Below are 16381 nucleotides of genomic sequence, written 5' to 3'. Positions count from 1 at the left end.
GAGCCAAGTAAGGTTGGAATATGCATTATAATGACTGTGGTAACAGACGTAGTTATGTTGTGTTTTCGTGGTGGCAGCATTGTCGTTTGTACATAGACTAGCACACTGTAGTGTAAGGAGTCGTAGTTTTGTCGATATGGTGTCATGCGAGCAGGTTCTGGTTGTTGGATATATCGTGACTTGTATAATGCTTGATTAATAAATATTGACATGTTTATTAATTAATTGGTACATGTAACAATACAGCTATGAATTGTAAAGATTTGCTCTTAGCATACAACTGTTTATTGTTACGTATGGATTTGTTTAAACCTGTGAATCGGCAAGTAACAATGTATATTTCACAGTGTACTTTCACTCCAATAAGAATTCTAATTGCAAAAAAAGACTAAAGTGATTTGTGTGCAAAAGGTAATGATTAGAAGACAGAAAAGACTTTTTACACCAAAGTGGTAGTAACTCAGATATTTTAAGACTTTGGTTTATTTTTATCCCTTGTGTTTTATAATTATTATTCAGTGTCCTTTAAATTGGGCCTCAATACGTGGGTTACTTTCCCATTCTCAGTAATAGAGATATACACTTACCAAAGTATAGGGTGTGTCCACTAGCGATCTCATTCCCTGTAAACATGTATTACACTTCCTAGTTCAGGGTAACACGAAGGTTCTAAGTGCACGGCTCAATGGGATTTCCTCGTGTGTGGCATAAAAAAAACTACAAATAGAAAATAGAGGGAACAAAATAGTCTCCGTTTAAAAGTTTCTGATAACAGTATCACACAGTATAGGAAAAATAATGTAAGGGAAGGCTGGCGAGGACATCACATTTTATTCCTATAACACTATGTCGTGCAAGATTGCTCTGACAATTTATCATGTGTGTGTCCCAACGTTTGCTGGTCCCTATGCTCGTCAGCCATATTTAACAATTACAACGTTAACACTGACTTATGCGAGCTTTTGGGTTAACAGATTTGCCAATGTCTGTGATAAAGTGATGTTCTAAACCACATGAGCTCGAAGGTATGCATAGTTATATACAATATATAAACAAACATATGATTGTGTTTAAACTGATTTATAAACCGTTAAACGTATACGTACCTTAGAAAGTAGAAAAAACATGTTTTTAATAAAGCAAAATATATATTTATATAAATATATTTCATAGACTCGAGTCGAGTCCAATCGATAAGGTCAATGGTGTGTAATCATTCGAAAACGTTGGAAAATACTTTTCGTAATGATCTTTGAAACATGTTATTGATACCACCTAGTGCATAAAGAATAGATCTTTCGATCCATGTGCGACATGTGTGTGAAAGTGACGATTTGTTTCTAAAATATCAGTTGGAAGTGCGCTCCGGGCGCGGGTCGCATATTTCCCGTATATTATAGAGGGCCGGAGTTCTGACGTTAATCGACGACAGACCGAGATGAAAAAAGTCGATAAAACGTCAGAATAATTCGGACTAGCATCCTCTCTACTCCTAATGCGCCGAAACAAGATGTTATCATCAACAAAGAGACGAACATTTGATGTGTTGCATTCAGGCTTGTCATTTATGTTGGCCTAAAACAGTAATGGTCCCTTGGGGGACTCCGGATATGACGTCTGCCGTGGATGATACTGTACCGTCCAGTAGAACCTGTTGTGTCCTTGCTAAAAGAAAGTCCTCAATCCATTTCTGAGTGGTGTCTCTTATCCCATAATGGTCGAGTTTACGCAGCAGCCTGTGGTGTGGGACCTTGTCGAACACATTGCTAAAATCCAACAAGATCACATCAACCTGTTCTGCTGACAAACTCCATCTAGCTATCGCGTCAACTGTGGTGATAAGTTCGTGTCATATTGCCATCTGGGTATTCAGTGTTCCAAAGAAACACTTTTGCATCTGTTGTACTTGCATTGCAACTTATCTATGTCATTTCTAAGCAGAAACAGGACTATATTGAGAGGCTTATTCAACAACAAAGATATATACAAGTTACAATGTGTTATAAAAAGTGTGGACTTTCCAATTGAGAACAGTTTTCTTTCGTGATGAAATGAAACAACTAAATAAAATTCACATTACCAAAACGAGACAAAATGTCACTTAAGCTTGCTTCTTGAATGGTCTGATTGAATAACAACCCGTTTATGTTTAGTATAACCTTAACCAGTCTCTTCAGATTTCTTCTATTTCGCTTAATATGGGTTTAGTTTATAGTTTTTACTAAATCATACATACCTACTGCCCATTAGACACGGGCCATCATGTAATTAGTCCGTTCTAGGAAACGGGCGTCGTAATGCACGTCGTTTTACCGTCACAATTCTTATACAATTATCGAAGTATGTCCTTCATACTGCATTCCAAAGTCGTTCTTCTCGAACGTGCAACATTAAGAGGGCACGGTCGGTGACGTCATAACTGTTGGACAGCCAGATGATAACGGCTTGGCGTAGGCAAACACAGACTCCATGACAATCGTTTCTCCGGAGGCACATGATCCCTTGATAAAATAATAGCTTTGAAGTTGAGCTCCATAACTGTGCCCTTGTCATTGGAATTTCGGACAAATATCATCAATTAAAGATATTAAAAGAATGGTAAGATTTTCAAATTATGTTTCCCAAACACAAAAACTAAATCCTATTTTTGTGTTTAAATTCGGTTTCAAAAGTTCATGAAAACAATATTGAGATAGTCGATTTCTGGTATTCTCGTAATATATATATACAATCTTCTAAAGCAGACATTTCAGTAACTATACCAACCCATGTTTTTAATGGAAATTAGGCCATGAGCAATGTCACATGACTTGACGAGATCCCGCGTTACCGAAGGTATTTCCCAAAGTTATGACGCAATCGCAACTTCTCGGCCAATTCCGGCTAGGCGCGGAATCATTCCGCGCCTAGCCGGAATTGGCCGAGAAGTTGCGATTGAGTTATGACGTAGACCGGCGAGATTTAAGTCATGTGGCATTAGAAGGCGGGGCTATAAAAAACAAAGCAGAGTAAGTTTGAAAAAATATGTTTTTAGTGATTGTATTGGTTGTTTGGGGCATGTTATGTATGTTCATCTTGTGCATAAAGAATAGATCTTTCGATCCATGTGCGACATGTGTGTGAAAGTGACGATTTGTTTCTAAAATATCAGTTGGAAGTGCGCTCCGGGCGCGGGTCGCATATTTCCCGCATATTATAGAGGGCCGGAGTTCTGATGTTAATCGACGACAGACCGATATGAAAAAAGTTGATAAAACGTCAGAATAATTCGGACTAAGAGGATGCCCGTGCGTTGCAGGAAGACTTGACAGCCTTGGAAAGATGGGAGCACATGTGACAGATGTCGTTCAATCCGGAAAGTGTACTGTCCTCCATATCAGCAACAAACGGCGCCTTACAATCACCAACTATACTCTTCATGGCAACATTCTTGAGAGGATGGAGAAGAGCAAGTACCTCGGAGTGACCATGAGTGAAGACTTACGGTGGAATTACCATGACGATAACATCATAGCCAGCCCTTCACGATCACTTGGTTTCATCTAGAGGAACTTACGGAATTGTAAGAAGCCTGGCAATGAAGCTGCCTATCAAACTATCGTGCGACCAACTTCCGAGTATAAATGCGTCAACAGTATGGGACCCAGCAACAACCAACCTGAGTAACACCATTGAAAAGACACAGAGAGCACCAGCCAGGTTTGTCACGGTAGAGTTCCACACATATACACAAGGCACAGTCACCATCATCCTTCAAAAACTCGGATGGGAAAGTCTGATGCTACGACGATCCAAAGCTCGACTGACCATGATGTACAAGATCCAGAACGACCTGGTGGAAATCCAAGCTGATAAATATACCTCAAGTGGCAACGATCTCATAGACTGTGTGCAGTATAAGGAATGCTACAAACAATCCTTCTTCTCCAGAACAGCACAGCAGTGGAACAGCCTCCCACCTGGGATGGCGACTGGCCAAACCCTGGCGGCCTTTTAGACCAAGCTGAACAGCCTCCCAGCAGGCCACAAGGCCTTTCCGGATAAGTTCATTCTATCAGACTTCTAATTGTATATACTGCCCAAGAGATTTTTAACTGTCAACCGGCATGCGCTCATCCCTGGGATGCCAACTCAAGATTTGGAGGAAGAAGAAGAAGAAAAAGAAGAAGAAGAAGAAAAAGAAGAAGAAGAAGAAGAAGAAACCTCTTCGTACTCATGCTTAGTGTTCTACACCATAACTTGTGATATTTTATTCACGGGGACCTGATAATTTGTTAGAGCTATATATTAGGGTGGCATTTTTATGATATCCGTCATATTTTCAAAGTGTTTCCCTAAAACAAATTGATACCGTGACACTCTTATATTAAAGCTATTAGCACATTGGCAAATCTGCTTTTAGTCTGTGGAATGTCTAGAGGACAGGATTATATAAATATAGCGGATATTCCTCAGTGCTCACCAACGACAACGCCCCCGATAACGACACCAACATACACAACCTTCAACACCATTGCCATCAACAACATATAATATTACTCATCTAAGAAGCAACGACACTAGGCAGCCCTGCAGGTCGGTGATCGAAAAAAGAATACGCGTGCTGTTACCCATTGCATGTATCATAAGGACGACTAATGAGGAAACCCCCTGCAACATTTGGGATTTGTTTTTGTGCCCTCTACTTGGGTAAACAAAATATACCAAAATAAATCAGCTGTCCCCATTGCAATATTTGGGATCTTTCCATTTCTCTTTGCTTCTGACTACCTTTTATTTCCTAGCGCCTTGCTTGGCAACTTTTGGCTTGAATGTTGAAACGTTCGCCCAGGTGAGGAAGGCAATGGGTTCTGTCCCCAGGCTGGGACTTCAATAGATGCAGCATGCTGCTATCTGACTGCATTATTACTTGTCACAGACGAATGCCATTATTTTCAGGACACTAAAGAATCTTTACATTTTGGTTACAAATAGCAACACAGATTATATGAGAAAGAGATATTGCTTTTACAACTTAAAGTTCCATTCGGTTATCGAGATGCGATGAGCATCACAGTGTGAATTTCAGTCCTTTGTTTTGAGCATGAAAATATTTCAATTTTCACTCAAGTTTGACCCAATGAAACCTTCAAACACTGTCTTTTTTATTTGTCAATGAAGTTGACCAGATAAATAATTACCTGTGTGTTCGAATTTTGTGCATTTTTTCATGAGGAAAGTTTTTAATGCATTATTAGCAATACTGGAAAATTTATAGTAAATACATTTATAATGCTGTTATGCAACTAAGATGTATATAGAACAATTTGTTTCTAACCTGATCAATGGAAATGAAAATTCATTTCGATCACCAGGTATATTTTAACATGGACATTGATATAGAATAGACACACTTGCACAAGCCACAGTATACCTAGTCATAGTGCCTAATGGTTCATATATAAAAGATCCAGGTACAATCTATTTACAAACAGGTTAAGCTGAACATAGCTTTGTATATAAGTTTCAATGCTAACCATTCTGACATATGTAGAAATGGACACCAAATGTAGCCAACACCTTTTTATAACACAGAACTGCTTCAATATATTTTTTTCTACTCTTTTATTTTTCGTGTAACTTATGGAATATATGATGAATAGGATCACTTATACACAGACTCCAAACAAGTTCACCTTACAATCAGACAACATTCAGCTTCATGTACAACACGAGAAAATATCTTGTCAACACAGCAAGTATCTTTAAAAACTTGAAACCAAAAATTGTTTTGTTTTTTGTAATTGGCTAAGGATGCAAAAGATGTCATGTAATTAATTTGTAATCATAGCTGTTTTAAATTCACACCACTGGTAGAATTAATTCATTTTTTAAAATAAGACAAATTGAAACACATTCAAATTTACAATTTTTCTCATATAATTTAGAACAGGTTAGACATTATTTAAAAATCCACATAGTCAATAAAACCTACTGAATAAAAAGAAATTAATTGAAGAAATAGTTACATAATATCCTGATTCATTTATGAAGTTTATATATGTACAAACCATTTTTATTTTTCTCTGCTTGCAGCTTAGAATAAAATTATCAAAGAAATTCATTGAAAATTAAAAAATAAATTCTTGGATTTAAATAAAATTCTTCGAAATTTATTATTTAGTTGTATGATCATGTGTACAGAACACACATTATTCTCAATTATACACAATACACTACACACACACACAACCTCCCTATGTTATCATACAATAAAACAATAATAAAATGTTCCTAATTGATGAAGCTTCTTCCTTTCCCGTCACAAGTTCTGTAAAAAGCAAAACACTTTACTCTCACTTGGTCAATATCTTTCCCTTGTGTCCCAGAATTAAATCCAAGGAGTGCAGGTACAGCTATCCATCACAAACTTACACAAGCCCATTCATTCCAAAATGAAAGTAAGTCTTACAAAGCATTCAGATTGTTGAATATGTTGAATGTAATGTTTATCGTAAATCAACATTCTTTCAGTATGGACGATTGCGACGAGGAGGAGGGCCACCTCCACCCCTGGGCGGGGTAACAGCTATGTCTAGGTAATCACCAATCTGAAACCTCTTAGAGGTCAAAGAATGACTGTCATCTTGACCGCGATGCCCGGCACATGTTGTGCCAATCTCCCGCATTCTGTAAACAGGGGTACGAGGGTCAGGATAAACAACGGCAAAGTCAAAAAAAGTTCCCTTTCTTCTAGCATCTGGATTGACTTCCTTTACCAAACTTGTTAGTTCCTTCAAAGTGGCATCCATCCTGTGTGTTACAAAATACATGTACAAATGAAAACTTACTATACACATGTACATACATATCTTTTTGAAGACACTCTACAAAAATAAAAGTCTTTGAAACAATCTACAAATATTAAAAGGTACAACTCTGTTTCGATTAACCTAATACTAGGAAAATGTCAAAAGAAAATATAAAAGTTTAAAAGGTAATATGTCCACAATGAAAATTAAATTACTTTTCTAATTACATATACACAAGTTAAAATGAAACCTTGATTAAGCATTACATTAGAAACATAAAATATTCTTTGTTCAAATTCATTATAATTGTTAAACAATTCACAATGGTAACTTAAAGACATTTATACTGTTAAAGAGGTCTGTCATAGAATAACATGATTCAATATAAGTATCAGACATGTTGAATGTCAACACAACTTATCATGCAGTGTTGACAGTAAATGGTGTCAAACACATACAGATGGGTTGACCTTTCTTTAAAAGTAGGAAAGATTTGAAATGTATCAAATGTAAATATGTTCCAAGAATTACCATGTGTAAATTTGAAGTTCATTTGATGGTGTCTGGCCCCGAGCAAACTCGCTCAGTGTGTTGTGTCTTCCTGTACTGCAAAACACCCTCAGGAGTAGTGGGCATGTCTGAAAACAATCGAATATCAGACTTTAGTCATCAAACTTTTAACAGAGCAATGGCACATCTCTGTGCATATACCAAATATTTAAGTTTTTTAGTGTCATCATTTTTGGTAGAAAATTTAAACACTGCTGGCTGCACCTCTGAACAGTGTTCATGAAATGCAGCACAAACAAATATGTTTATACTATAATACTTTCATAGAAAAATATTTATTTTGCAAAAACTATAGTTTTATTACATGGGTATCAAACCCACCTCTTTGACCTGGAAAGGTAAATTATCACTTGATTTATGTACATTGTACAGTTATGCTATAGTTGTGTCTGTTTACCAAAATCAAGTGACTGTAATGTGGTAGGGTTTTTCTGGCTATTCTACGATTATAATACCCTAAAGAAAAACACATGATGATCTCCATCAGTAAAATACAATAGTAAATATAAGTATCCATAGCAAAAATAAAATCTTGTCATTTAATGCAGTGTCAAATTGCTTTCATTTGGTATTCATCAATCTGAATGCCAACTGACGTGTGATTAATCCAATTAAGTGGGCTAGCACTGAAATCTATACTTAGTTATAAATACACTTGAAAGTTATCTTGGTAATCATGGTGATGTCACCACTTTGCCATTTATAGCTGATATGAATACCATCTGAACTTGGTAGAATTATAAAGTGGAAGTGTCAAACTCAAAGACTGGTAAACAACAATGAATATTCTTAATTATTTTTATGAAGCAGATAAAAAATTATGAATTAAGCATTAATTTTCCCCTGTATAAATTGGATTCATTTCCTCACATTCAAATTTTATAAATTGGGACCATAGAAGTATCAGATATTTAACAGTTTATGCTATGAGTAGATAGACATAGAAAATGGACATGTCAAGTGTAATGATGTTGTTCAATGAACGATGATGTATCCTGATGTTATCTGTTTCTGTGCACTTAAAGAGGCATCTGCAATTTTGAACTTGTATCGGTAAACAAACTTTTGAAACTATTGATGACTATCTCAGACATGTGTAAAATCTACTAATGGAAACAATTTTTCAACAAATTTCACCTGTCGGAAGTAGCGATCATATGTTCCTGTGTCTCATATTAGATTCAGTGTTCAAAGAAAGACAACATGGATACACTGAATAGAAATTCTCAATGGTGGTCCGCACCAACAAATGTAGTTACAATAGAATCTGATATTATTTTTAGATGCAGTTTTATATTGGTTTCAGTTGATTGTAAGTTATTTATAATTTCTTTCTGTTTAAAATTGAAGTGGAAAAGTTGAATTTTATTGCAAACAGTGTTTATCGATATACGATTGTTTCTTTCTCTTCAGGAGTGGAACAAATTTGGCGTGGAGATGTTGCCACATTGGCATACGATACTTTTGGCGTGGAGATGTTGCCACATTGGCATACGATACTTTCGTACGTTTGACAGATTCCAAAATAGACCAGTTCATGAATGAAATATATCGCTGTTTTTTCAGGTATGGGTTAATTTTGAGCAAGATAAAAAGTGTATTAAGCAAAACTGCACATTCTCGTAATATTTGTGTCAGTTTGCAGACGATGACCGAACGTCTTAAAGATCCCTGTGTAGTGTCAAGCAGGTGACATAATAAAGAGACACAGCTTAATAAAATGGCTGCGCGGAAATATATAACGCACGGAAACCTATGAGAACTAAACTATACATCCGCTCAAACGTACAATAGGCATATATACTTTCTATCCAATCTATCCAATTACTGATGACGTTAACATTACATCGATATATGCACAGCGGGGCAAGTTTATTTCTAATGTTTATGAATATGAAAGCTTTATTTATAAATAGTTACAAATGACAAAACATAAGCTCTAATCAGCTTTAAACCGAATACATTCAAGTATAATTATACATCAACATAAAAACAAAATCATGCAAGCAAACTAATTAAATAAATATAGAGAAAGCACACATAAAAGTAAGCAAGCACTAAAAATGGCAGAGCAATTTATGTGCAATAAAAAAGGACAGTTATAACAAAAAGGCACATTGAAATTGACTGAAAGCTTAACTACATGCAGAACAGCGGCATTCCGATTTTTAATGTTAAAAGATCATACTGACTGCACCTAAATTATACGGGCCTGAAACCCTCTTATGATAGTGTTGAGGTGTAAAGTACATAGCAGATATTCTTTAATAAAATGTTTCACTACTACAACAACCAATTGAATGTGACAAAATGGTAGATGTGTTGAGCTGTTATGAACCAAGCTATTGGCGAACAACAGAACTTACAACGGGTCGAACGGGCCGCTCACAACTACTTCGTACGCAAGTTTATTATACATACATAAGTAACTATTTTGTCGAAAGCAACAGGTAAAGTATCGCACAAACATTAAATCTTTTATATAAAAAGTAATAGAAGTATACCTTTTCTCTATCAATCGGCTTTTCTGGTTCTTTCTGATCTTCCACAACCATCGATTCTACAGTAGCCATGTTGCCGGAAATGTGAGAGGAGACGCTTGAAAAGGGAGCTAACTCTACATCTAGGTACCGTACTGAAAAACTTGGCGGTAAATTTCACTCGACCGGATTGTAAACATTAGCCTTGGACTGAATCAATTCTGGGATAAGTCATACATAACAAATATTGTAGCAGCATGCAGATACCGATCAAGATGTAAGTTTGATATCTAATATAATCTGCAATGTTGGAGGCTCAATATGCACGGTTATGACGAATTACAGTCGTTCCGTACCACCGGCAATCCGTACCACTACCAGTCAACCCGAACCAAGATTAGTTTATTCCAGTTATTCCATGCAAAGGATAAACTTGTTCCGTGATGAAGTGTTATAACCGCGCCATATATATTTCTCATAAATTTGTGCCGAATATCTGTTAAAATCAGCAATACATTCATATTGTTCCTCAAAAAGATATTATTCTTCCAGTTATAATGTGCCGGGCTCCATTCGGAGCTAAATTATCGGTAATGAGGTTGAGGGGGAGTAACTCGTAGTAAATATTACATTTTTAATAAATAATGTAAATTAATTTTGCAAATGTAAGCTCAGTTTTTCTATTATACATTCTGTATGTATATACCCTTCCCTAATTAATCTCATTCCAGACATTGTAAGGTACCTCAATCGGTAGCTGTGTCTTTTCTACTGTGTGCAATCATCAAGTGTGAATTTTATACAACTCGCTCTCCCAAGAATCCCTATGACAGCACAGTGGAATTCCCCCAAGGTGTCAGAGTACAGTAGAAATGGCTTGACCCTAAAAATAAAGGGCATGTCTCGGATAAACATGGATAGCGGATTCATACTGCACAACACACCTACATATATATATATATTTATAAACTACATTTTGAATACGCCTTTTTAGAAGAACATTTTTTTTTCAAAAAGTGATTTCCCCAGATTTGGGACTTGTGAAAACCATGGTTACCACATCAAAAAACACCAAAATATGCAAAAAATCATGATTTTTAACAGAATTTGACCCCCGCAAGTAGAATTGTTTTTCTTAAAACCTGTCTGAAATTAAATATCGCCTACTCGGTAACAGAAATACTCACGTTTTAGCATAGGTCATTCCGGTGGATTTTTCACAATATTTANATTTCCCCAGATTTGGGACTTCTGAAAACCATGGTTACCATATCAAAAAACACCAAAATATGCAAAAAATCATGATTTTTAACCCAGAATTTGACCCCCGCAAGTAGAATTGTTTTTCTTAAAACCTGTCTGAAATTAAATATCGCCTACTCGGTAACAGAAATACTCACGTTTTAGCATAGGTCATTCCGGTGGATTTTTCACAATATTTACACATGTGCTGAGTACAAAAATAGACTACATGAAAAGCTAGCTTTTGTTGTGTAGACACAGATTTGTAAATGCCCAAAATTGTAGTCTCAAACCAAATTTGATTTTTTTTTTGGAAAAATTATGAAGCCCACATGATTGTTTTTTTTTAAATTTTGATACATGTTATATTACAGGGGTTATTCATTGTATAAAAATATCACCCATGGCCACCGTACGCTACTGTACTCTGCTACCCAAACCCCCGAGTGTTCCTCCACCACGAAAACAACATTTCATTTGTTCCCTTACCAGTGTCGTAATATAAGCTCTACAAAGCTTATATTTGTTGATGACTATGTACATGCCGTTGAATGAAGATCATTTATTTATATTTATGGTTATTAAAGTGTGTGTGTGTGTGCGTAACAAATTTCATGTCATTTCCAGTTAGTGACTTAAAAATATAAATTCCCTATTGATAGAGTGGAGGAAAATGTTCTTGTATATATACATGTACAAGATGAACATATATGAAAGGAAATTAAAAGGGAAATATGTTTTGGGGAAATGTTAATTGATACTGCATGACATACATGTATCTTATAATCTCATGTTGAAATATTGGTTTTAACACAATTGCACGTACTTGATATACTATATATATAGATTTTATTTCCTAACACAGACCAGGAGGGCCAGGCCAGTGTCCAGAGTGGGCCATTATTGACCTTCAGGGAGGACTGGAGACAAGAAACAATGTTTCTCTAAATGGACGATTCATGGGTGATCTCCATTTTACACACAAGGTAAAAATTGTTATTCCTGATCATTTTCAAATTGGAAAATTTATAACAGCAAAACATGGTAATGTACGAAAGCCTATTAGGGTTACTTATATAAAATAAAAATACTGTAAAGTCGAATTAACGCAAAAAAACAACATGTTATTACGCAAACAAACGTGTTACAATTTGAAAAAACGCTTAATAACGTAAAAAAATACGTAATAATGCGATAGTAAAAGTCGCAATAACGCGAAATTAACACGTAATAATGAAGAAAAAATGTTTAACGCCAAAAATTCCCGTAATAACATGAAATAAACACTTATGCGAAATAAACACGTAATAACGTGAAAGCAAAAGTTGTCATAACGCCAAAGATCACGTAATTATGTGAAATAAAAACGTAATAACACGAAAAATTCATATAAAAACGTGAAATACACATGTCGTTAACACTTCAAACATTTTACTTTGTTTAAACTGCTGAGCAGAATTAAGTACCTGTATGAGGAAAAACCTTACACAACTGGAGGTATCACTCAGTAGCCTCGATACGTCTTACCAATTGAGAGAGAAAATGTATAAAACTTATAGAAACAAGACGCCCAGGGGGCCTGTATCGCTCACCTGTTTCTTTTGTTACATGAAACTGACATATAGGTAACTTCAGACCAAATCTGGTAACTAGAACACAAGACATCTTAACATCTCTTAATCAGGACTCTAGACCAAATGGTTCTTAAGATATTGTTGTTTTTAACATATTTGAAACCTGTGACCTTGAAATTAGGTCAAGGTCATTTTAATGAGAAAACTTTACAACATTCCATTCAAGGTACCTACTGGCCAAATATCATGACCCTGGGCCTTATGGAACTTGATAAGAACATTGTTAAAGCTTTAAACCCATGTTGACCTTTGACCCCCGACTAGCACTTAAAGTTGCCCTTTAAATTTGACCTCATTACTGTAATAGAGAAAAAGATTCACACAGCTGGTCTTCATAACATACCCAAGTATTTATATGACTCTAGTCCAAATGGTTCTTAGGATATTGTTGTTTGAAGTTTTTAACATTTGACCCCTGTGACCTTGAAACTAGGTCAAGGTCATTTTAATGAGGAAAATTTATAGCAATCCATCCCAGGTACCTACTGGCCAAATATCATGACCCTTGGTCTTTTGGAACTTGATAAGAACATTGTTCAAGCTTTTACCCATGTTGACTTTTGACCCCCGACTAGCACTTAAAGTTGACCTTTGACCTCATTACTTAAATGAGGTAAAAGATTTTTACTGCTGGTCTTCATAACATACCCAAGTATCATGACATTAGTCCAATCTGATTAAAATCATGTTACATGGCTTCGTTAACTTCGTACTACGCCTGAACTAGATATTGTTGTTTGAAGTTTTTAACATATTTGACCCCTGTGACCTTGAAAGTAGGTCAAGATCATTTTAATGGGGGAAACTATATAGCACTTCATCCCAGGTATACCTACTGGCCAAATATCATGACCCTAGGTCCTCCAGTTGTTCAAAAGAAAAACGGACCAATAATATGCCCATATAATTTAGTGATGCTTAGTGACCTGTTCACCTTTTTAGATCCCCATGCCTGTTAGCCTTCTTATTTGAGATGACCTTAGCCAGGTCAAAAGTCGCAAGACAGGTCATAATTAACCAATAATGCCGAGACGTATGACCAAGATTAAGCCCAATGATACAGAGTTATGACCAAGGCACATATTTCAGTAGAACATTCCGGATTCATACTCTATGACCTTGACCTTGGGGATACAAACTTGGATCAAGGTCACATTACTGTATTCTGTTAAAGGAAGCAATGCTGTGAAGTATAAAGAACCATGTAAATGGTACTGATTTATAGTCCAGTCACAATATTGTGATTAACAGTCCAACACCGTAGCACTTCCCACATAAATGTGAGCGTACTATTACATGTACAGTAGATATCTAAAATTGGTGGGGACTGGGGATACCAATTTCCAGGCTCGAGCAAATCCGAAAATTTAAACATTGTAAAAGGTCAAAATGCCATTTGCTCATTTAAATAAATTTATAAAAGGTCGCTTTTCGCTTTTCAGTAACTAAAAGTAAGGTGCATTGATTTATACTTTTATCTTTACTTATGAAAGTTTGATGAATGATAGACTGTAGCTACCTTGTATATATAGGTTTACTTACACCTTATATTCTATTCTGAATGCTAATGATCCTAGCTATGAAACATTTAAATGCAAGTAAAACAAGATATAATGTAAACACTCTGAATTTTGAAAATTTGAGCATTAGCACCTTTGATATCTCACCATGTGAAACCTTTACTCAAAACACTTCTCGAGTTGGGTAACTTTGTTCACTGGACATCCCCTTTTGAAATGGAGGAAAAAATCAAACTGAGAACCACAAATATTTCAAGAATATTGTTTTAATATGATCTATATGCTGTCAATTTTATTGACTGCTTGAAACCAAATTTTTAAAAAGGTTCACTATGCTATTATTTCAGAATGTTCCTGTGCTTATCATCGGCCATCATATCCTGTATGGAAAAGTGTGTGATCTAGAGAAACCATTTGCTGTGCTGACAAAGAAACACTCAGACACCGACAATGATACAGTGCTAGATCAGGACAATACTGACAAGCAACATACAGACACTCATTATCTTGTTAAAGCTATCATACGAAGGAGACTTCTGTTCAAAACACGACCAAAGCCTATTATCGCTAATGTGCCAAAGAAACTGTGATATTGTTATACCATTTAATGTATGATTCTGTATAATAAATTGTTTTTATATAAATCTTTGGTTTGGATATGATTGATATGTTGTCATACTGTAATCTCTGCTTTCACATATATATATGAAGTGCCACTTTTAAGGATCATAGACTTTCTTAAGCATCTTAAATATAAATTATAACTTAAGATGACTATTACTCAAGCACAAGGTCAAGGTCAAACTGCTGTATCCTGGCCATGGTTGACCTTACAAAATGCAGTGTGCACACATATATTTCACATATATATGGAATGCCTATAGAACAATTGCAAGGGCAGCTCAAAGGTCTGAAAGCTGTATTCCTCAAAAATGTCACACATGTGGATGGCATTGGTCTAACTGTAAAGTTGTATCGCAGTACTTACCGTCATTGCCACTCAGTTGCAAGGTATTCCTAGTATACTTATACCTATATACCTACATTATTATGACAGTTGACCAGCTTATAATCCACCCTTATTGAGCTTGTTTCTACGTTTTCCAGACTACACCAATGTTGTATACCAGGGTAGATAACTGTTCTGTCAACAGTTTTATGCTGATGTCACAGAAGAACTCTTACCTCTACATCCAAATAATGTGATATCACAGCTGAACAAACCTTATCATTATGTCGAGTGTTCTGGTGTAGAATCTACAGTGATAATACCATAGTCACAATTTCACAAAAAAACAGCGAGTACATACACTCCTTGGAAGGTCACTAGGAAAGAGGTGTGGCTTTCTTTGGGATAAAAGCTGGAAAGGTTCTCTAAGCAGTTTTCTTTTCAGGAACTACTGATTGACTGCAAGTGTCTCTCAGAAACTACTGATTGACTGCAAGTGTCTCTCCCTTTTTAGCCCACCATCATCTGATGGTGGGCTATTCAAATCACCCTGCGTCCATGGTCCGTGGTCCGTCCTTAAACAATTCTTGTTATCGGTATTTCTCAAGAAGGACCAGAGGGATCTTTCTCAAATTTTATATGTAGGTTTCCCTTGGTCCTTAGCTGTGCAGGGCAACTTTTGAGACTGATCGGATAAACAACATGGCCGACAGGCAGCCATCTTGGATTTTGATAGTGAAAGTTTGTTATCGGTATTTCTCAAGAAGTACCAGAGGGATCTTTCTCAAATTTTATATGTAGGTTCCCCTTGGTCCTTAGCTGTGTAGGGCAACTTTAGAGACTGATCGGATAAACAACATGGCTGACAGGCAGCCATCTTGGATTTTGATAGTGAAAGTTTGTTTAGTATCGCTATTTCAAATAGATTAGAGGAAAGAGAAAAGATCGAACCGAGAAAGAACTAATGAAGATGGTACAAAGGTGGGTGCCAAGATCCCTCTGGGATCTCTTGTTTTAAAGTAAAAGTACATTCTACCCTTTAGTATTTCAAACTGTGGTTAATGTTTGGAAACTTCATTTCCCTAGTTATTTTCAAATCTTGAAGAAATGTTGGACACTTCCTGCGTACCAATTTAATTTTAGGTCAGTGACCTCGCTTTAGGCTGCGACATCCTCCTCCCATGATGTACCTATT

The 16381-nt window shown here is 36.1% G+C and overlaps 2 protein-coding genes across 2 annotated transcripts; one reads left to right on the top strand and one right to left on the bottom strand.

Moving 5' to 3' along the window:
- Positions 1-5585: 5585 nt before the first annotated feature.
- LOC110460670 (histone deacetylase complex subunit SAP18-like) lies at positions 5586-9973 on the bottom strand. The gene is made up of 3 exons (XM_021513712.1): positions 9866-9973; positions 7323-7429; positions 5586-6792 (listed from the first exon to the last, which is right to left on the bottom strand). Exons 1-3 carry the CDS (start codon positions 9932-9934, stop codon positions 6510-6512), a joined length of 459 nt encoding a protein of 152 aa, XP_021369387.1. The 5' UTR covers positions 9935-9973; the 3' UTR covers positions 5586-6509.
- A 22-nt stretch (positions 9974-9995) lies between these two features.
- LOC110460671 (chromosome transmission fidelity protein 8 homolog) lies at positions 9996-15192 on the top strand. Its single transcript, XM_021513713.1, has 3 exons — positions 9996-10118; positions 11949-12069; positions 14585-15192. The coding sequence occupies exons 1-3, from the start codon at positions 10099-10101 to the stop codon at positions 14825-14827; spliced, it is 384 nt and encodes a 127-aa protein (XP_021369388.1). The 5' UTR covers positions 9996-10098; the 3' UTR covers positions 14828-15192.
- The last annotated feature ends 1189 nt before the right edge of the window (positions 15193-16381 follow it).

This window comes from Mizuhopecten yessoensis, unplaced genomic scaffold (genome assembly GCF_002113885.1).
Source record: "Mizuhopecten yessoensis strain PY_sf001 unplaced genomic scaffold, ASM211388v2 scaffold10447, whole genome shotgun sequence".
Classification (NCBI taxonomy): domain Eukaryota; kingdom Metazoa; phylum Mollusca; class Bivalvia; order Pectinida; family Pectinidae; genus Mizuhopecten; species Mizuhopecten yessoensis.
This window is presented reverse-complemented; position numbering and strand designations above follow the sequence as displayed.